Consider the following 23,869-nt stretch of genomic DNA (forward strand, 5'->3'; position numbering starts at 1 on the left):
CTTGGCTTGATGGCATTCACCATAATCCACTATTGAGTTGTGGAACAATAAGACCCAGCATGCCTTTGAAGGTTCTCTTTGCTATGATAAATATCCAAAAAATATATATATACATTTTTTTTCCTTAGTTTAGGCCGTATTGTACGTATTCTTCTACATTTTTTGGTAAAAAAATTGGTTTGCGCAAAAGTTATAGCGTCTACAAAATAGGGGATCGATTTATGGCATTTTTTTATTAATTTGTTTTTTATTAGAAATGGCGGCGATCTGCGATTTTTATCGTGACTGCGACATTATGGCGGACACATCGGACACTTTTGCCGCTATTTTGCGACCATTTATACAGCGAGCAGTGCTATAAAAATTCACTGATTCCTGTGTAAATGACACTGGCGGGGAAGGGGGTTAACCACTAGGGGGCGAGGAAGGGGTTAAGTGTGTCCTAGGGGGTGACTCTAACTGTGTGGGGGCTGGGCTACCAGTGACACGACGTTGATCACTGCTCCCGATGACAGGAGCAGACGATCAGTGTCCTGTCACTAGGCAGAACAGGGAAATGCCTTGTTTACACAGGCATCCCCCAGTTCTGCAGCTCCCTGACACGATCACGGGACAAAAAAACATCAATTGCAGCCTCACTGTGCCATCAAATACTGCCACTGTGCCATCAAATACAGCCACCGTGCCATCAAACGCAGCCACTGTGCCATCAAATACCGCCACTGTGCCATCAAACACAGCCACTGTGCCATCAAATACCACCACTGTGCCATCAAACGCAGCCACTGTGCCATCAAATACCACCACTGTGCCATCAAACACAGCCACTGTGCCATCAAATACCACCACTGTGCCATCAAACGCAGCCACTGTGCCATCAAACGCAGCCACTGTGCCATCAAATACCACCACTGTGCCATCAAACGCAGCCACTGTGCCATCAGACACAGCCACTGTGCCATCAAATACCACCACTGTGCCATCAAACGCAGCCACTGTGCCATCAAATACCACCACTGTGCCATCAAATACCACCACTGTGCCATCAAACGCAGCCACTGTGCCATCAAATATCAACACTGTGCCATCAAAGGTAGCCACTGTGCCATCAAATACCGCCACTGTGCCATCAAACGCAGCCACTGTGCCATCAAATACCACCACTGTGCCATCAAATACCACCACTGTGCCATCAAACGCAGCCACTGTGCCATCAAATATCAACACTGTGCCATCAAAGGTAGCCACTGTGCCATCAAATACCGCCACTGTGCCATCAAACGCAGCCACTGTGCCATCAAATACCACCACTGTGCCATCAAATACCACCACTGTGCCATCAAACGCAGCACTGTGCCATCAAATACCACCACTGTGCCATCAAACGCAGCCACTGTGCCATCAAATACCGCCACTGTGCCATCAAACGCAGCCACTGTGCCATCAAATACCACCACTGTGCCATCAAACGCAGCCACTGTGCCATCAAATACCACCACTGTGCCATCAAACGCAGCCACTGTGCCATCAAACACAGCCACTGTGCAATCAAATACCGCCACTGTGCCATCAAACACAGCCACTGTGCAATCAAATACCGCCACTGTGCCATCAAACGCAGCCACTGTGCCATCAAATACCACCACTGTGCCATCAAACACAGCCACTGTGCCATCAAACACAGCCTCTGTGCAATCAAATACCGCCACTGTGCCATCAAACACAGCCACTGTGCAATCAAATACCGCCACTGTGCCATCAAACACAGCCACTGTGCAATCAAATACCACCACTGTGCCATCAAACGCAGCCACTGTGCCATCAAATACCACCACTGTGCCATCAAACACAGCCACTGTGCCATCAAATACCACCACTGTGCCATCAAACCCAGCCACTGTGCCATCAAATACCGCCACTGTGCCATCAAACCCAGCCACTGTGCCATCAAATACCACCACTGTGCCATCAAATACCACCACTGTGCCATCGAACGCAGCCACTGTGCCATCAAATACCACCACTGTGCCATCGAACGCAGCCACTGTGCCATCAAATACCACCACTGTGCCATCAAACGCAGCCACTGTGCCATCAAATACCACCACTGTGCCATCAAACGCAGCCACTGTGCTCTACACTACGACCTGGATAAATGAGAATCTTCACAGAGATGTTGGGTCTTAAAGTTCCATAACTCAACAGTGAAACCCCGGCGACATGTCAATTGACTCATTCATCCATGTAAATCCAATGATTAACACCTACGCAGACCCCTGACAACACCACTGATAGGATTATGTAACCAGAGCGCAGCAGTTTCCCAACTCACTTCTCTCATCCTGTTCTTGGACAATCAACATCTGCCTTGACACATTACTTAACCACTTAAGCCCCGGACCTTTAGGCAGGTAAAGGACCCGGCCAGTTTTTGCGATTCGGCACTGCGCCGCTTTAACTGACAGTTGCGCGGTCATGCGACGTGGCTCCCAAACAAAATTGGCGTCCTTTTTTTCCCCACAAATAGAGCTTTCTTTTGGTGGTATTTGATCACCTCTGTGGTTTTTATTTTTTGCGCTATAAACAAAAATAGAGCAACAATTTTGAAAAAAAAAAATATTTTTTACTTTTTGCTATAATAAATATCCCCAAAAAAGATATAAAAATGTTTTTTTCCTCAGTTTAGGCTGATACGTATTCTTCTACATATTTTTGGTAAGAAAATCGCAATAAGCGTTTATCGATTGGTTTGCGCAAAATTTATAACGTTTACAAAATAGGAGATAGTTTTATTGCATTTTTAATATTTTTTTTTTTTACTACTAATGGCGGCGATCAGCGTTTTTTTTTTTCGTGACCGCGACATTATGGCGGACACATCGGAAATTTTAACACATTTTTGGGACCATTGTCAATTTCACAGCAAAAAATTCTATAAAAATGCATTGGGCTAGATTCAGGTACAATTGCGCTTTTTTTACGGAGGCGCAGGGCAACGTTTTTGCCCTGCGCCCCCGCAAATTTACTGCGCTGCCCTTGATTCACAGAGAAGTAGCTCCGTAAATTGCGTGGGCGCGCCGGCAAAATGCCCGGCGTAAGCGCGCGCAATTTAAATGATCACGTAGTGGGCGGGAATCATTTAAATTAGGCGCGTTCCCGCGCCGATCGTAGAGAGCATGCTCCGTCGGGAAACTTTCCCGACGTGCATTGCGGCAAATGAAGTCGCAAGGACGTCATTTGCTTCAAAGTGAACGTGAATGGCGTCCAGCGCCATTCACGAATCACTTACGCAAACTACGTAAATTTAAAATTTTGCGACGCGGGAACGACGGGTATACGTAACATTGGCTGCCCCTGCTAATAGCAGGGGCAGCCTTACGCGAAAAACGCCGTACGGAAACAACGTAAACTGCGTACGCAGGGCTCACGTAACGTTGTGAATCGGCGTTAGTATGCAATTTGCATACTATACGCTGAGCACAACGGGAACGCCACCTAGCGGCCATCGCAAGAATGCAGCCTAAGATATGCGGGCATAAGAGCCTTATGCCGCGCATATCTTAGGCTGCAGTCGGCGTAACGAGGTTCCTGAATCAGGAGCATTTGTTACGCCGGGGCAAGTAAGCAATTGCGCTGTGGAACCCTTTGGTTACACAGGCGCAATTGCTTCTTGAATCCAGGCCAGTGAGTAAAAAGCTGTAAAAAAACACCTCATACTCACTGATCACCGGCCGGCTGCAGCGATCGGCTCTCCTCTCCTCACCGACAACTTCTGTGAGAGGAGAGTCGGTCGCCTAGCAACCGACTCTCTGTTTACATCACATGTCCAGGTGACACAAGCGCATCGGGATCGCGCAGCTGCAGTTCCTGAACATCCACTCAGAAGGGGAGAGCGCCCACCCGGGCCGTATATGTACAGTGGCCGGGTGGTAAGTAGTTAAGCAATCTTAAGCCCCATACACACTATTAGATTTTCTTTTCGATTTTTGTCTTTTAGATTTTTGTTAAATCTGAAGACAAAAATCTGCAGAAAATCTAATATCAGTAGATACGCCGTCGTAAGTCCGAATGCGCGCCGTCGTATCTTTAAGCGTATTCTCAAACTGAGATACGCTTCACCGTTGCTAAGATCCGACCGGTGTAAGTCTCCTACGCCGTCGTATCTTATGTGCATATTTACGCTGGCCGCTAGGGGCGTGTACGTGGATTTACGCGTCGAATATGCAAATGACCTAGATACGCCGATTCACGAACGTACTTGCGCCCGATACGCTGTTTACGTAAAGGGGTTTTTCCGGCGTAAAGATAAACCACCAAAAAGATGGCGCAGCCCATGCAAGGTATGGACGACGTATTTTACGTCGTTTGCGTAATCGTACGTGAATGGGGCTGGGCGTATGTTACATTCACATCGAAAGCAATGAGTATTTGCGACAGAATGCAGAATACTATAACACACGTGCATAGCCAATTTGTACATACATAGGGGGGTATGTATAAAAATAAATAAAAAATAATTACATAACAATATGCCAAGTGGAAAAGCATGTACATCCATTCTGTGTAAATTGGGCAAAAGAAAAACAGAATGTTATTTGGCGATTTCCTGATTGATTTAAAACATAAAATACTGCATTTAGCCACTAGATGGCACTAAGTATGGTGGAAATTTCCTATGATACCTAGCGCCATCTAGAGGGATCCAATTGCAATATTTTCTATTTTAATGAAATACATTCGACCAGTACAGGAAATAGCTTAGTAACATTTGTTTGTTTGTTTTTGGCCCCATTCAGCAGGTCTTTGAAGTGTGGAAGGAAACCAGAATTTCTGGAGGAAGTACAGGGGGATGTGCCTAGATATCTACAGGTTTAATAGGGTGAGGAGCAAAGTTCAGTGGCCCGCAGCAACCAATCAGCAGTGAAATGGCTCTAATGGATGGAAAGTGACATCTGAAATTGCAGGTTGCATATTATGCGAGTTTATTGCATTTCCTTCCTGTGTACAGAGCACAGATGATCGGGACGCTCGCCGTGTTTGCGGTCAATATCTCTATTTGCATGTAGGGCAGACGTGGGACAGGTGTAAAGCGGGACCGGGGGAGCACCAGCCAGGTAACTGGGTGAGCTGTGTGTGTATATCCATCTACCAGACCCACAATGAGTGATATACGAGAGGGGGGGAGGGGGGGTGTAGCTGCACCTGTTTCCTTTGTTGTTTGCATTCAAGGCTCACATATCTCAACCAACGCCATCCGCCCTTTGCCGTCTCCTTGTAGCTTAACCCTGACTGAACCAGGAGAGTTTCTATACAAAAGAATGGCTAAAGAAGTCCTGGAACCTTTACTTTAAAAAAGCGCAGCACCTGGTATCACATGGCATGCGTTTCGGTGCGTTTCGGTACCGTGTGGTTTGGTGGCCACAAATGCGTTGCATTGCTAGGGTGCCAAGAACAATGAATGGCATGCGTCTGGCAAGGGCAGCGTGTTCCTGGGACTTTCCCACACCGCGTTCTGGTATGAAAGGGGCCCATAGGCTAGGACGGTTCACTCCTATGCAGGTTGCGGTTCGTGCGTTTTTCCTTTATTTTTTTTTAAACACACTTTTTTGATGCAATTTTTTAATGCGTATTTGATGCGTCAGGGCTGTGGACATTTTTTAAAAAGCTACTTGTCTAAGGGACTAAATCGGGGGTTCCCATCTACTTGTCCTGACTAAAAAAAAAAAAAATCCCAGGACGGAAAATATGAAGAGTTGATGTTTTTTATTATTAGGCGCTTTTAGAAATGTCTGAGGCTCTTACAATTGAAAGCTGCTTAAAAAACTTTTAGGGGCAGATCCACAGAGCAAGTACGCCGGCGTATCTACTGATACTCCGGCGTACTTTCAAATTTCCCGCGTCGTATCTTTAGTTTGAATCCTCAAACCAAGATACGACGGCTTCTGGGTTAGATCCGACAGGCGGACGGCTTCGTACGCCTTCGGATCGTAGGTGCAATACTTCGGCGCCCGCTGGGTGGAGTTCGCGTTGTTTTCTGCGTCGGGTATGCAAATTAGCGATTTACGACGATCCACGAACGTACGCGCGGCCGTCGCATTTTCTAACGTCGTCTGTAGTCGGCTTTTTCCGGCGTATAGTTAAAGCTGGTATTTTGTGGCGTATAGATAGACTTGCCATGTTAGGTATGGCCGTCGTTCCCGCGTTGAAATTTTTTTTTTTTTGCGTAAGTCATCCGTGAATAGGGATGGACGTAACTCACGTCTAAGTTAAAAAAATGACGTCGTTGCGACGTCATTTCGCGCAAAGCACGGCGGGAAATTTCTGGACGACGCATGCGCAGTTCATTCGGCGCGGGGACGCGCTTTATTTAAATGAAACCCGCCCCCTGATCGCCGATTTGAATTCCGCCGCCAGAAATACACTACGCCGCCGTAACTTACGGCGCGAAATCTTTGTGGATTTGAAAGTACGCCAGGTAAGGTACGGCGGCGTAGCGTATCTCTGATACGCGACGCAAGTGTAAATGTATGTGGATCTGGCCCTTAATGTTTTTTGTTTTTTGCTAGAAAAATTTCTAGAACCCCCAAATATTATATATATATATTTTAGCAGAGGCCCTAGAGAATAAATTGGATAGATACCAAACATGTCACACGCCTACAATGGCAACAAACAATGTAATTTTTAGCCTGTACAGGTTACCACTTTAGATTTACATGGGAGGTCTGGTGCTAGAATTACTGTCCATAATTTGACGTTCGCAGTGATACCTCACATGTGTGGGACAATCCCTGTTTGCGTACGTGACCGACGCATGCGTTCGCCTTTGCATGGGGGGAGGGCGGGGGCGCTTAAATTAATTTTTTTGCACTGTTTCTTTTGAATTTTTTTCTTATTAATTTTTTTTATCACTTTTATTGCCATCATTAGGAATGTGAACATCCCTCGTGACAGCGATAGGCAGTGACAGGTACTCTTTATGGAGAGATCTGGGGTCAATAAGATCCCAAATTCCTCAAAAGCAATGAAAACGCCAAGAACGGTGTGATCAAATTTCATTTTAAAAATGGTGCCGGGGAACCCGGAAGAGATAAATGTTCATTGCTTCCGGGCTCCTAGATCATAGAGATGGACAGAGCGGTTCTGATCTTTGTCCGCCTCTATGATCAGCCGGCCAAACCGCCGGCTGGGCAATTGAGTGTCCCAATGGGGTGGAACAGCCCACGGAAGGCGGCGGAAGAGAGGGAGGGGGGAGGTCCCTTTCTGCTGCTTGTAAAAGCAATCCAGCGGCTAGTTAGCCCCTTGGATTGCTTTTACAAGAGGGAGCACTGGAGGGATGATCTGCTTGGTATCAGCAATGGTAGGCCACCCCTTTCCACCCTGAGCACCCCCCCCCCCCCAGGTCGTATGACTCACCCCGTTTTTTCACATATTCTCTTCTTGTGATTTTAGGCGGCACCCTTCCACCATGCCTGAAGACGGCGCCCCCGACGCGAGTCCTCCGGAGGCCCCAGAGAAGGAAGCGCAGCATTATGTCAACCAGGACGGGCAGAAGATTTTCTGCAGATACTGGAAGCCGGAAGCACCGCCAAGGTACGGCCCGAAATCTTCTCTTTGTAAAATGATGGGGGACATTTGTAAAAGATTTGGGGGGGGGGGGGGGGCGGTCACTAATTTGAAAAATTTGAATAATTGGCAGATGTATTGATAAGTGTCCTCCATTGAATAAGCCGAACACCAGACACATGCAAACTCCATGCAGATAAAGTCCTGGCTGGGATTCAAACCGAGAGCTCCAGCGCTGCAAGGCAGAAGTACATAATATTATATAAAAATAAGTTGCGCTCATATAAGTGAAAGTAAGTAATAAGTGAAAAAAATTGTGATTTTTTTTTTTTTTAATGCTTTTTGTCTTTTAACAAATATGGCCCAAAATATAAAAAAAAAAATATGGCCCGGATTCACAAAGCACTTGCGCCGACGTATCTCCAGATACGCCGCGTAAGTGCAAATATGCGCCGTCGTATCTATGCGCCGGACTCACAAACTAAGATACGCCTAAAAACAGGCTTCATCAAACCGACGTAACTTGCCTACACCGGCGTAGAGTGGGCGCATATTTACGCTGGACGCATGTGGCGTTCCCATTGATTTTCGATTCAAATATGCAAATGAGGGAGAGACTGCGATTCACGAACGTACGTCCGCCCGACGCGGGAGGAGTTATGCAAATATCAAAATGCCTTGATGGGCGGGTCTCAGAGATTTCATAGGTCGAGATTTTTTTTTTTTATTACACCGGCAGATAATGGCTGGTGGGCGGGGCTATATATAGCTTCCTAAAACCATCACAGCACTCCTCTCGAGAGCCCTCAGGCTGCATTCACACCTGAGCGTAGCGTTTTGCAGCGTTTTTTACCGCGATTTTCCGTGACAAAACGCAGCATTTTTTACCGCGATTTGCCGCGACAAAACGCAGCGTTTTTTACCGCAATTTTTTTACAGGTCTAGGGTCACCAATGTAAAACGCCCAAATTCGAGCGACCAAAAAAGGGTCCAGAACTTGTTTAAGGCTTCAGGCGTTTTGGAGTGGAGATGTGAACCATCTCCATAGAGAACAATGTATTTTTTCCCCCTCTAGCGTTTTGGGGCGTCGCGCTTAAGGCGACAAAACGCTCAGGTGTGAATGCAGCCTCAGTCCTGATAACAAGCGGTGGGCTGGATCTTGGGAGGAGTTATGCAAATATCAAAATGCCTTGATGGGAGGGTCTATTTTTTTTTTTATTACACCTGCAGCGCATAGAGAAGCACTTAGGGCCAGATTCACAGTGGAGATACGACGGAGTATCTCCTGATACGCCGTCGTATCTCTCAGAGTATCTATGCGGCTGATTCATAGAATCAGTTACGCATAGATAGCCCTTAGATCCGACAGGTGTAATTGTTTTACACTGTCGGATCTTAGGATGCAATACCGCGGCCGCCGCTGGGGGGAGTTTGCGTCGTAAACCAGCGTCGGGTATGCAAATTAGCAGTTACGGCGATCCACAACGGTTTTTCACGTTCGCTACGTCGCCGCTACTCTAGTTTCCCGTCGCAATTTTAGTCGTCGTTTGACCTGCCCTAACTTTACACAGCAATCGTGTTGCTGTATAAAGTATGGCCATCGTTCCCGCGTCGAAATTTTAAAATTCACGTCGTTTGCATAACACGTCCGGGAATACGGAAGTACGCTACGCTCGTCGCCGTTCGAAAAAATGACGTCACTTCGCGCAAAGCACGGCGGGAGTTACGAAACGGAGCATGCGCAGTAGGTCCGGCGTGGGAGCGCGCCTAATTTAAATGGCACACGCCCAGCGTAGTTTTCATCGCAAGTGCTTTGTGAATCAGGCACTTGCGATGAAAACTTGCGGCGGTGTAACGTATCTACAAAATGCAATGTTTCCGTTTTTATTCCATACCTTCTATTAGACCTGGTGATGTCATCACTGGGACTATGGGCCAGATTCACGTAGACTAGCGGCGGTGTAACGTATCTACGATACGTTACGCCGCCGCTAGTCTACGTGAATCTGGCCCATAGTCCCAGTGATGACATCGCCAGTTCTAATAGAAGGTATGGAATGAAAACGGAAACATTGCATTTAATAATTTCATTATCCTGTTGATGGGGGAGGGGGGGAATTATCAGGGAAGGCACAACATATAAGCAGATTAAAGCTTATATGAGAGTTTAGTGATTGGATTTCGATCTGTAATTCACGAATATTCTTCTATAAGTTATGACTGTCTTCCTCTAAGGCAGCAGAGAAGGGGCATTTATGAAACTAGGACATCGGGGGGAAAATGTCATTGGAATTTATTGGTAAATACAAGAAACCTTACAGCTGAATCATTATGCAAATTGAATTATCATTAAACTGGGCGGGGGAGGGGCAGAAAACGATCGAAAAACAATTCCTGACGTCTTCATTTAGAAGCTCTGCGTCGTGTGACGTATTTAAATATCTGTGAGCTATGTATACATTCTATATTTATTCTACATAGGACCTCCGCCTATAATAGATTCCTTCTGTACGTTCCTGGCCGTGTCGGCCCTGCGGAATGCAGCTGGGGAAAAAAAAGGGCGATCGTTGTCTGAAAAAAGGGCGATCGGGTGGAGCCGGCGTGTCAGCATTGCTGGAATACCTTCACTTTGGAGACCGGAGCCGCTCAGGATTGTATTGTTTGCTGGGCTGTTATCGGTCAAAAGTTTCCCTGCTAAAAGCCAGGGCCGTCTTTAATATTGATTGGACCCTGGGCAAACATTTTCTTGGGCCCCCCCCCCCCCCCCACACCGACCACCAATGTTAGGGGGGGGAGGGATTTACACTGACCACCAGTGTTGGGGGGGGAGGGATTTACACTGACCACCAGTGTTAGGGGAGGGGGGGGATTTACACCGACCACCAGTGTAAGGGCAATTCTGCGCTTACCACCAATGTAAAGGGAATATACTGATCACCAATGTAATGAAGAATTTACACTAACAACTAGGGGTGCAACGGATCAGAAAACTCACGGATCGGATCGATCCTCAGGTCAGAGTCATGGATCGGATCATTTTTCGGATCAGCAAAAAAAAATCATAAATGTACACATCAGATTCCCCCATCAGAGCCCCCTTACATCAGATTCCCCCATCAGAGCCCCCTTACATCAGATTCCCCCATCAGAGTCCCCTTACATCAGATTCCCCCATCAGAGTCCCCCTACTTCAGAATACCCCATCAGAGTCCCCTTACATCAGATTCCCCCATCAGAGCCCCCTACGTCAGAATACCCCATCATAGTCCCCTTACATCAGAATTCCCCATCAGAGTCTCCCTACATCAGAATCCCCCATCAGAGTCCCCCTACTTCAGAATCCCCCATACATCAGAATCCCCCATCAGAGCCCCCTACATCAGAATCCCCCATCAGAGTCCCCCTACTTCAGAATCCCCCATACATCAGAGCCCCCATACATCAGAATCCCCCATCATAGCCCCCATACATCAGAATCCCCCATACATCAGAATCCCCCATACATCAGAATCCCCCATCAGAGCCCCCCTACATTCGAAGCCCCCATCAGAGTCCCCCTACTTCAGAATCCCCCATACATCAGAGCCCCCATACATCAGAATCCCCCATCATAGCCCCCATACATCAGAACCCCCCCTACATCAGAATCCCCCATCAGAGCACCCTACATCAGAATCCCCCATCAGAGCCCCCTACATCAGATTCCCCCATCAGAGTCCCCTACATCAGAATCCCCCATCAGAGTCCCCCTACATCAGAATCCCCCATCAGAGTCCCTCTACTTTAGAATCCCCCCATCAGAGCCCCCTTACATCAGAATCCCCCATCAGAGCCCCCATACATCAGAATCCCCCATCAGAGCCCCCATACATCAGAATCCCCCATCATAGCCCCCATACATCAGAATCCCCCATACATCAGAATCCCCCATACATCAGAATCCCCCATCAGAGCCCCCCTACATTCGAAGCCCCCATCAGAGTCCCCCTACTTCAGAATCCCCCATACATCAGAGCCCCCATACATCAGAATCCCCCATCATAGCCCCCATACATCAGAACCCCCCCTACATCAGAATCCCCCATCAGAGCACCCTACATCAGAATCCCCCATCAGAGCCCCCTACATCAGATTCCCCCATCAGAGTCCCCTACATCAGAATCCCCCATCAGAGTCCCCCTACATCAGAATCCCCCATCAGAGTCCCTCTACTTTAGAATCCCCCCATCAGAGCCCCCTTACATCAGAATCCCCCATCAGAGCCCCCATACATCAGAATCCCCCATCAGAGCCCCCATACATCAGAATCCCCCATCAGAGCCCCCTTTCATCAGAATCCCCCATCAGAGTCCCAATACATCAGAATCCCCCATCAGAGCCCCCTTACATCAGAATCCCCCATCAGAGTCCCCCTACTTCAGAATCCCCCATACATCAGAGCCCCCCAACATCAGAATCCCCCATCAGAGCCCCCTTACATCAGAATCCCCCATACATCAGAGCCCCCATACATCAGAATCCCCCATCAGAGCCCCCATACATCAGAATCCCCCATCAGAGCCCCCTTACATCAGAATCCCCCATACATCAGATTCCCATCACAGCCACCATAAATTGCATGCTATTGCTCAGTGCTCACCTAGGCTGCCGCCGCTGGGTGGGCAAAGATGGCTGCCGCTCCGCAGCTAGGCTAGGCTCCTTTCGGAGGGATCGGTGACGATCCGTTGCACCACTACTAACAACCAATGTAATGGGGGATTTTACATCAACAACCAATAAAGGGGGTTTTCTACACTGGCCACCAAGGTAATGCGGATTTGCACTGACCACTATTGTAATATTAGCATTCACAGTGACTACCAATGTAAGGAGGGATTTACACTGACCACCAATTTACTGTACATATTAATGCAGCCTCTATTTACATATCAATGCCGCCGGTCAGCAGATATGTTACATATTAATGTAGCCGCAATTTACATATCAATACAAGTTAATTGCGTGTAAACACAGGGATACACTACGCCGCTGTAACTTACAGCGTATTTCCCGGATTCTTAAAGAATTTGCGCCGTAAGTTACGGCGGCATAGTGTAACTGTGTCGGCGTAAGGGCGCGCAATTCAAATGGATGAGATGGGGGCGTGTTTTATGGCAATACATCTTGACCCAACGTAAATACATTTTTTTCTGAACGGCGCATGCGCCGTCCGTGGGGGTATCCCAGTGCGCATGCTCAAAATTAACCCGCAACAAGCCAATGTCTACGACGCGAACGTCATTCTACGCAAAGCCCTATTCGCGAACGGCTTACGCAAACGATGTAAAATTTTCAAAATTCGACGCGGGAATGACGTCCATACTTAACATAGGATACGCCTCATATAGCAGGGGTAACTATAGGCCGAAAAAAGCCTTATGGAAACGACGCAAAAAAATGCGCCGGCTGGACGTACGTTCGTGGATCGCCGTATCTAGCTAATTTGCATACTCGACGCGGAAATCGACGGAAACGCCACCTAGCGGCCAGCGTAAATATGCACCTTAGATCCGACGGCGTACTAAGACGTACGCCAGTCGGATCTAGCCCAGCTTCAGGCGTATCTTGTTTTGTGGATACAAAACAAAGATACGCCGGAGCAAACTAGAAGTTACGTGGCGTATCAATAGATACGCCAGCGTAAACGCTTCGTGGATCTGGCCCAGGGTCTGTAGATGAGCAATCTGTACACGGCAATAGGGTAGAGCTGGGCAGCATTAGTAACAGAACTTCACACTGAGATATCAGGACACAGCACGGGACTAAAACTTCAAGGGAATTTATACTGGGATAGTTGGCAAGTATGGGGCAGCTGCTTTGGGCCTCACAACAATGACATAGCCCAGGGCAGCTGCTCCTTTTGCCCTGCCTTAAAGACAGCACTGCTAAAAGCCAGTCTAAAGCTGGCTATATATGGATCAAAATTCAGGCAAACTTCGATCCGTCGATGGCGTTCCCGCTCAAGAGAAGTTGATCTAATGATCGGCTTTTCTTGAGCGTGAAAAAACTGACATTCGATCAGCGCATGCAGCCACCGTCCAGGTATTCTGACAACTGCGTCCGTGGTTACTGGAGATCCCGCCCACCTTCGGGTGCCCCCCGCTCTTCTCCCCAGTGTAATGATAAAAGGACACAGATTGATGGAAGTCGCAGATCACGTCCTACGCCGACCCACATGTACAGATTTCATCGGCCGATAAATTACTCGGATGACTTTTTGATTCAGGCAGAAATCGATTATTTAAATATAATTTGTGCCCAATGCAGATCCTGATCCGATCGATCGTTCTGCAGTTACTTCCACCATCTTCAGGCCGTTCTCATTAATGTTCAGCTGATTGTAATTACTTCTGTAATCCGAGTAACAGCTCAATGATCGTTTAAGCACATTTTTTAACAAAATCAATCTATTTAGATCAATATCTGGCCAAAATTGATTGAAAATCAATCACCTTGTGTGTCTTTCTATTTCTCGACACCTTTCTTTTTATTTTTTTTCCTTCCTCTCTTTTCACGTGATGTGATTGTATTTGCAGTGTACACGAGTCGTGTTATATTTATAGATAAGAACAGGTAGAACAGGTTCTCTATACAGGACTGATACCCGAGGAGTATTTTCATGCACACTTAGTTGGGGAGCGGTTGTGTCATCTCTCATATTTGGGGAGCAGTGATGTCATCTCTCATATTTGGGGAGCAGTGATGACACCTCTCATATTTGGGGAGCAGTGATGACACCTCTCATATTTGGGGAGCAATAATGTCATCTCCCATATTTGGGGGAGCAGTGATGTTATTTATCACATTTGGGGAATAGTAATGTCAAATATCATATCTGAAGAGCAGTGATGTCATCAATCACATTTGGGGAGCGGTGATGTCATCTCTCATATTTAGGGAGCAATGATGTCATCTCTCATATTTGGGGAGCAATGATGTCATCTATTATATTTGGGGAGCAATGATGTAATCTCTCATATTTGGGGAGCAATGATGTCATCTATTATTTTTGGGGAGCAATGATGTCATCTATCAAATTTGGGGAGCAGCGATGACATCATTGTTACCCAAATATGATAGATGACATCACTGCTCCCCAAATATTATAATATTTGGGACCAATAGTGTAATCTATAATATTTGGGGAGCAGTGATGTCATCTCTCGTATTTGGGAGCAGTAATGTCCTCTATCACATTTGGGGAGCAGTGATGTCATCAATCACATTTGGGTAACGGTGATGTCATCTATTATATTTGAGGAGCAATTATGTAATCTATAATATTTGGGGAGCAGTGATGTCATCTCTCATATTTGGGAAGCAATGATGTCATCTCTCATATTTGGGGAGCAGCGATTACATCATTGCTCCCCAAATATGATAGATGACATCATTGCTCCCCAAATATTATAATATTTGGGACCAATGATATAATCTATAATATTTGGGGAGCAGTGATGCCATCTCTCATATTTGGGGAGCAATGATGTCATCTCTCATAATTGGGAAGCAATGATGTCATCTCTCATATTTGGGGAGCAATGATGTCATCTATAATATTTGGGGAGCAGTGATGTCATCTCTCATATTTGGGTAGCAATGATGTCATCTATAATATTTGGGGAGCAGTGATGTCATCTATAATATTTGGGGAGCAGTGATGTCATCTAAAATATTTGGGGAGCAGTGATGTCATCTATAATATTTGGGGAGCAATTATCTTCTATAATATTTGGAGAGCAGTGATGTCATCTATTATGTTTGGGGAGCAGTGATGTCATCTCTCATATTTGGGGACAAGCAATGTCATCTATTATATTTGCATCAATGTAGTGCATGTTATCTCAGCGTGGAAAGCTTGGATTCGTTGAATGAGTATTGCAGAATACACAGCCTCATGCTACATAACTAAGCTCCATTTCATGCTGAATAAACTAAATTATTAATGTATCTTAAATAGCCAATTTTCTTTAGAAAGATTTTTACTCCAAAAGCATTTTATTAAAATAAATTGAATAAAAATCAAAACAATCAGATTTAAATCAAATCATTGATTTGTATCCACCTTGGTGGCAGCACACTAAGGTGCATTGCACTGCTAGAGGAATATTTCCTGAAGGTCCATTGGAAGGTGTGTTGGGTGCAATTCAGATGAATGTGGCGCCATCTTAATATAAATGGCACTGCTGTGCACCAACGCATGTAACCTGCATTGCAGGAAGGCCCGTGGTGCCGCCTGTCCGGGGCCCTTCTAATGGCGGCCTTGCATGGTGATATATATATTTTTTCCCCAACAAGGATACCTTCCTGTGATTGGTGCAGAGCAGACAATAGATCTCCTGTGCCCACCCTACACAGACAGTACCCAGCGATCTATAGTACGTTGTATATTGGGGGGTCCCATCAGTCTAACCTGGAATGCAAATTGCTTTTTATATAACGTCCAGCAAAACTGGCTGGGCGCGGTCACTGTGCCAGAGGTCGGCCATTTTTACATCGGGTCACGTGAGCGCTGGTCAGGGTAACCTGAACCCGTGACCCTTTGTCATTATTACTGAGTGACCGGCGCCCACCATGCGACTTTCCACCATCGTTTCTCTGATAGCCGAGGTGACTGACCTTGTCATCTGATATATTATCTGGGAACTGTGTGTGGGAAGCCATGGATGGGGTCAGCTCATTGAAGCGTGTCGCCGGCTCTACTGCTTTTTTTATTTTTTTTAAATGTATTGTGATTCGTTAATATTTATACTGAGAATAAATTACACAGGTGGACTCTATTTACTAATTAGGTGACTTCTGAAGGCAATTGGTTCCACTAGATTTGAATAAGTGCCGGTTCACACTACAGCGACTTGGGACCCGACTTGTGTTGCCCCACGTGAGAAATTCAATGTAAGTGAATGGAGCCGTCTTAACCACTTAAAGTGGAGGTTCACCCAAAAACGTAATTTTTAACATTAGATTGAGGCTCGTTTTGTGAAGGGGAATCGGGTGTTTTTTTTAAAATCGAAGCAGTACTTACCGTTTTAGAGAGCGATTTGATTGACAGGCTTCCGACGGTCGCATACATCGCGTCACGATTTTCCGAAAGTAGCCGAACGTCGGTGCGCAGGCGCCGTATAGAGCCGCACCGACGTTCGGCGTCTCGTGACGCGATGTATGCGACCGTCGGAAGCCTGTCAATCAAATAGGAACGCCCAGTCCCGCAGCCCATACCCGGAAGCGGCGGAGAAGATCGCTCTCTAAAACAGTAAGTACTGCTTCGATTTAAAAAAAAACACCCGATTCCCCTTCACAAAATGAGCATCAATCTAATGTTAAAAATTGTTTTTCGGGTGAACTCCCGCTTTAAGACCGGACCAAAATGCAGGTAAAGGACCTTGCCCCTTTTTGCGATTCGGCACTGCGTCGCTTTAACTGACAATTGCGCGGTCGTGCGACGTGGCTCCCAAACAAAATTGGCGTCCTTTTTTTCCCACAAATAGAGCTTTCTTTTGGTGGTATTTGATCACCTCTGCGGTTTTTATTTTTTGCGCTATAAACGAAAATAGAGGGACAATTTTGAAAAAAATTCTATATTTTTTACTTTTTGCTATAATAAATATCCCCCAAAAAATATATAAAAAAAGTTTTTTTTCTCAGTTTAGGCCGATACGTATTCTTCTACCTATTTTTGGTAAAAAAAATCGCAATAAGCGTTTTATCGATTGGTTTGCGCAAAATTTATAGCATTTACAAAATAGGGGATAGTTTTATTGCATTTTTATTTATTTTTTTACTACTAATGGCGGCGATCAGCGATTTTTTTTCGTCAAAACGACGACATGAAAAACGACGAGAAAAAATAGAGCATGTTCCAAATTTTTAACGGACATTTTTCTCGTCGAGAAAAACGCTCTGGAGACTACACACGACCGTTTTTCACGACCAATTTCAAAAATGGCATTTTTCTCGTCATGAAAAACGGTTGTGTGTACGCGGCTTAAGGCTCATAAATGGAGAGTGAAGAGAGAACCTATTGAGCTCAATGAGCAGAAGGTGAGACGGGGAGTCAAGTTCATGGTTTTTCAGCGCTGTCGTTTGACGTGACGAGTTATCTGGTAATTATTATCCTAACCGCAGTAAATTCCGCTAAGCCTGGCTGCAGGTTGAGCTCTCCAAGGTCGCAGATGCCTGTCAAGGTCACTCCAAAGCCCTCGGCCTGCTAATGGAAATTTTAGCAAAGCAGACGCTTGCCGTAAAGAAGAAGTGGACGGAGCAATCGCAGAAATCGCACATCATTTCACGGCTACTTGTGGCCGTCTCGGTGCCGCTGTGTGCGCTCGTGTATAGTGACCCCCCTTCCTGTCTGACGGTTATGGAGCCCAGAAAGGACACTTCTTTTAGATTTATATATTATATATCTCTTTCCAGCGAGCAATTTTAGAAAAACTCAGGATGAGATCAGCCGAGATGAGCGTCAGCATCGCCCCGCGTCCCCCACGGGAGAACATAACCCCAGCTGACGGTGTCCCCCTGGAACTGATAGGAGAAACACGGCTATAAGCTGATTTCCAGGCAGATATAAAAGACACAAATTAACGCAGCTCTGAATGCATGAATGCATCGCTTATGTATTATAATTTTTTTTTAAAGTGGAGTTCCACCCATAAATATAACATTACATCAGTAGTTTTAAAAAAAATGTCATTAGTCCTTTACGAATTTTTTTTTTTTAGATGCCTTCAAAGTGTTGTTGCTAGGCAGAATAGTTAATCTTCCCACTTCCTGCACCTAGGTGCTTAATGCACCGCACAGACTCCTGGGAATGTAGTGGGTGTAACTTTCCAGGAGTCTGTGCATTCCCCAGTCTCAAAGAATCATGTGACTTGGACAGCACAGGTGCTGAAACCTGATCTCACACTGCTTGTGCAGCACTGAGCATGTGCGAGATTTGCAAGGCTGAAATCCAGGAAGTCATACAGATGCCCACACTTAAGATGGCCCCAGTCAATTTCTATTTTATAAAGTGTCTAAATGCTGTAACAACCTAACAAAACGGACCTTAGTTTACAGACTAACTTTACTAGAATACATTAAGCTTGTGTATTACAGGGGTATTTATATTTAAAAAGTGAAATTGTGGCCGGAACTACGCTTTAATCCTTGAATTTGACTTATTATTAGGCTCTTGCTATCTCTGTAAAGCAGAGCTCAGACTGGGAGAGAAAGAAGCAGCATGAAGAGCCAATGGGGGAGATTTACTAAAATTGGAGAATGAAAATCCTGGTTGCATTGACCAGGTTTTATTGTTTAAAGCAGAGTTCCAGCCTTTTAGTGTTTATTGTAGCTGCTGACTTTTAATAAACAGACACTTACCTGCTCCATGGTCCAGCGACATGGCCGCCCAGAGCTCCGCTCCTCTCCCCCCCTCTACGGCCGGCGCCTCCATTCATAGTGTGGGCACCCGGCCGTGACAGCTTTTGGTTTCACGGCTGGGCACTCACTGCGCATGCGCGAGCCGCGGCTGCCCTCTATGAGTGGACAGGCGATCTCCTGGGACCTGTCACGTGCCCCTGGGTGGAAGGAGGAAGTGGGACAGGAAGGACCACTCCTACCAAAGCCCCCACTTCCCCCCCCCCCAAAACAAAATGACATGCCAAATGTGGCATGTAAGGGGGTGAGGAGTGCTTAAAGTGGAAGTTCCACTTTTGGGTGGAACTCCACTTTAACCGCCTTCCTGACCGCCCCACCCCCGCGTGTATATATAATGCAGCAGGGCGGCCCTTGCTACCTGTACGTGTTTTTTCTTCTTCGGGTCAGGGATGCGCATGTGCGCCGCCGGCGACCTGCTCCCACTGTGATTGGTCACAGTGGTCCGCCGGGAACCATCAATCGTTCCCGAGGCAGACAGAACAGCGGTCTGCCTATGTAAACAAGGCGGATCACAGTTCTGTGAGAGGGGAAGATGGAGATCTTGTGCCTCTGCTAAGCAGGAACACGGGTCTCTGTCTCCCCCAGTCAAAGCACCTCCCACACACAGTTAGCAAGCACTCACTGGATCAACTGTGGGAATAGGATTGTGTATATGGGATTGTATTTTATGAATTTATTTGGTTGAACTGGATGGACTTGTGTCTTTTTCCAACCTGACTAACTATGTAACTCCCAGGGAACACATTTAAAGCGGAGCTCCACTCTAAAGTGGAACTCCCGCTGATCGGAACCCTCCCCCCCTCCGGTGTCACATTTGACACCTTTCAGGGGGAGGGGGGTGCAGATACCTGTCTAAAGACCGGTATTTGCACCCACTTCCGGCCACACAGTCTCGGGCAGACTGCGGGCATGACGTCACCTCCCGTCCCCCGTCCGCCCGTTGTGTGCCCGATCGTGTGTAGGGCCTAGCGGACAGGTTTCCAGCAAGCAAAAGTTCCAGCGGACAGGTTTCCAGCGGACAAAAGTTTCTTAGCATGCTTAGAAACTTGTCCGCTGGAAACCTGTCCGTCGGACATGTCCGTTGGTTAGTACGTCTAACCAGCAGACCGAAATCCCGCGCATGCGTCAAATTGAGAACGTCGGTGTCTTCTACGTCACCGCGTTCTCTGTCCGCGGGGATTTTGGTCTGATGGTGTGTACACACATCAGACCAAAAGCTCCCAGCAGACATGTCCGATCAAAACGGTCCACAGACCGTTTCCATCGGACATGTCTGATCGGACAGGTTTCCAGCGGACAAGTTTCTAAGCATGCTTAGAAACTTTTGTCCGCTGGAAAACTGTCCGCTAGCCCCTACACACGATCAGACATGTCCGCGGAAACTGGTCCGCGGACCAGTTTCAGCGGACATGTTCGGTCGTGTGTACGCGGCCTCAGAGTACATGTGCCAGTGATGCCGCTGGCTGCATGCAGGGTGAATATCTCCTAACGGTGTATGTTTATTCATTTTACCTACAGGTAAGCCTTATTATAGGCTTACCTGTAGGTAAAAATGGCCAAGAGGGGTTACAACCGCTTTAAATTAAATGTAAATTTAAATAAAATGTAAAAAAGTGTATTTTTTTTAAATTAATTAATAAAAAAAAAATGAAAGTGTCCCCTCCCTACCCATGCTCACGCACAAATGCGAACGTGAATCTGGCTACTTGTCTAGTGCAGGAGACTTTTTTTTTTATAGACTGACAGGTTCTCTTGAATGCTGAGATATGTTCTGGGACCCGTTTCTGACTTTTCCTCCGTAATAAAAGGTAGTATATACGATCCTACAGGTTTACTGTCAGCAACATAAAGCCATCATATAAATTTATTGAACAGTTCCAACTTCCAGCACCATAAAACATTGCCCGTCTTATCGGAGTTTTGCAGGCTCTCTAGAAAATTTTACAGTATCTTTTACTACCTTGTTTATTCAGCGGTGATGGGGTTAAGCCTTGTATGGCAGGCAGATGTAGCACGTGCCTTTGCTGTACTTCACCGGCTGCCGGATAAATCAATATGGATGTTTAAATTGCATTGTGGAGCTGTCAGATTAGAGACGTGCCTTTGTGATTTGCAGCTTAGCGGAGACTGCTGTGCAACCTTCAATAGCTACCTGTCTTCTCAAGGGGTTTGCATTCCACGGCTGGTGGAGAACCGCAGATCCTTATTTCCCTTTCTGATGTCACAAACAGCGGAAACGAGCCGCACAGACTGCGACTCATGGTCAACCGCATGGAGATAAAGCAGGAGGTGTAGTCACGCAATTTATTTATTTATAACACAACATTTTTACATACTATAGATTCAATGACATACCAGTGGAACCTCGGATTGCGAGTAACGTGGTTAACGAGCGTTTCGCAATACGAGCGCTGTATTTTGTAAAATCCTAACTCGGTTTGCGAGTGTTGACTCGCAAAACGAGCAGGATTCAGGCCAAAGCGGTGTGCAGTACCGTGTTTGGCCGGAGGTGGGGGGCGCCGGAGCCGAACGGTGCGGTTCGGAGACATTCTGAAAGACTCAGAAATACTACGTTCACGAGTCTTTCCAAGGTTTTTCCGAGGTCAGCCGAGGTGTCCTCGGGCCTTTCCGAGGCTCTCCGGCGCCCCCCGCCTCTGCAGTATTACATGCATTGACTTCAATCACGTCTGCAGCCCCTGACCATCTCTTGTATCATGTCTGCAGCCCCTGACCATTTCTTGTATCATGTCTGCAGTCTCTGACCATCTCCTGTATCACGTCTGCAGCCCCTGACCATCTCTTGTATCATGTCTGCAGTCTCTGACCATCTCCTGTATCACGTCTGCAGCCCCTTACCATCTCTTGTATCATGTCTGCAGTCTCTGACCATCTCTTGTATCATGTCTGCAGCCCCTTACCATCTCTTGTATCATTTCCGCAGTCTCTGACCATCTCTTGTACCATGTCCGCAGCCCCTGACCGTCTCTTGTATCATGTCCACAGTCTCTGACCATCTCCTGCATCATATCTGCAGTCTGACCATCTCTTGTATCATGTCCGCAGCCCCTGACCATTTCTTGTATCATGTCTGCAGTCTCTGACCATCTCTTGTATCATGTCCGCAGCCCCTGACCATTTCTTGTATCATGTCTGCAGTCTCTGACCACCTCTTGTATCATGTCTGCAGTCTCTGACCATCTCTTGTATCATGTCCGCAGTCTCTGACTATCTCTTGTATCATGTCTGTAGTCTCTGACTATCGCCAGTATCATGTCTGCAATCTTTTTTACCATCTCTTGTATCATGTCCGCAGTCTCTGGCCATCTCTTGTATCATGTCTGCAGTCTCTGACTACCTCTTGTATCATGTCCACAGTTTCTGATTGTTTCTTGTATCATGTCTACAGTCTCTGATCATGTCCTGTATCGTATCCATAGACTTTTACTATATCCTTCTGTGTGTCTGCTATCTCTGACGCTAAGTATTCACAGAATTTTACGTTTGTCCCTTTCGTTGACGTCGGGGGGCCGCACTTGAGGCCCCCTATATCAATAAAGTTGACCACCACTGTGTAAGCTGAACTGTTAGAATAAAATACACAGTTTTGATTCCCATCACTCTGTGACCAGCGGCTGTTGGAAAAGGTTAATCTCCAAACATCTGCTGTTGATGAATGTGCATCGTCCCCAGAGATGCAAAAGCAGCGGAAGGGACATCAGACCTATCGTTATTTATTTTTCCACCGGAAAATTAGAGTGTGTGTATCTTTGCCGACATCAGAAGGGACATCTGCGTCTAGCGGGGAGGAATTTTCCTGAGCGGTCCTCGCTCTCTGCTCCGGAGGTCACATCGACGTATATAGCACATAGAAAGGAAACATTGACTGCGACCGCAAGAAAAATCACCGTGAGCCAATCAGATATTCTGGCGCCCAGGAGGTTGGAGAAATTCCTGTTCTTGTCACCGGAATATCGTTTCTCTGCTAGATCCACCCTTTGTTCCATCTCCAAATAATAAATAATGTAGAGGTGGATTGATGTATATGTATGTGTGTTTATTTATTTAGAAATATCTAATCAGTGGAAAACATTCTATACCAGTGGCGGCCCCTGACACCTTCCAGGGGGCCACAAAGTAGCCCAAAGATTTTGGTCCCACTGCATTTTTTGCAGCGTATCGCAATGCACACTAAGGGCCAGATTCACGTAGAATCGCGGTGGCGTAACGTATCCTAGATACGTTACACCGCCGCAATTTGTCATCGCAAGTGCCTGATTCACCAAGCACTTGCGATGAAAACCTACGCCGGCGGCCTCCGGCGCAAGGCGGGCCAATTCAAATGGGCGTGTGCCATTTAAATTAGGCGCGCTCCCGCACCGGACCTACCGCGCATGCTCCGTTTCCGAACTCCCGCCGTGCTTTGCGCGAAGTGCCGTAATTTTGAACGGAACGGCGACGCGCGTAGCGTAATTCCGTATTCCCGGACGGCTTACGCAAACGACGTTATTTTTTAAATTTCGACGCGGGAACGACGGCCATACTTTATACAGCAATACGATTGCTGTGTAAAGTTAAGGCACCAAAAAAAAAGGCTAACTTTGCGACGGGAAACTAGACTAGCGGCGACGTTGTGAACGCGAAAAACCGTCGTGGATCGCCGTAACTCATAATTTGCATACCAGACGCTGGTTTACGACGCGAACTCCCCCCAGCGGCGGCCGCGGTATTGCATCTTAAGATCCGACAGTGTAAAACAATTACACCTGTCGGATCTTAGGGATATCTATGCGTAACTGATTCTATGAATCAGTCGCATGGATAGAACAACAGATACAACGGCGTATCA

The 23,869-nt window shown here is 46.6% G+C and overlaps 1 protein-coding gene across 4 annotated transcripts in view; it reads left to right on the forward strand.

Annotated features, from left to right (window-relative positions):
* Window positions 1-23,869, forward strand: part of MGLL (monoglyceride lipase) — a 79,319-nt gene that overhangs the window by 2,998 nt on the left and 52,452 nt on the right. For 3 of the 4 annotated variants that reach the window (XM_040358976.1, XM_040358973.1, XM_040358974.1), the window contains exon 2: window positions 7,453-7,593. In XM_040358976.1, the coding sequence (XP_040214910.1) occupies window positions 7,469-7,593 (125 nt within the window). In that variant the 5' untranslated portion in view covers window positions 7,453-7,468. Of the gene's footprint in view, window positions 1-5,020; window positions 5,115-7,452; window positions 7,594-23,869 lie in introns of those variants that run through there. The other variant, XM_040358975.1, reaches the window with a different exon arrangement.

Source organism: Rana temporaria, chromosome 7, assembly GCF_905171775.1.
Source record: "Rana temporaria chromosome 7, aRanTem1.1, whole genome shotgun sequence".
Taxonomy (NCBI): domain Eukaryota; kingdom Metazoa; phylum Chordata; class Amphibia; order Anura; family Ranidae; genus Rana; species Rana temporaria.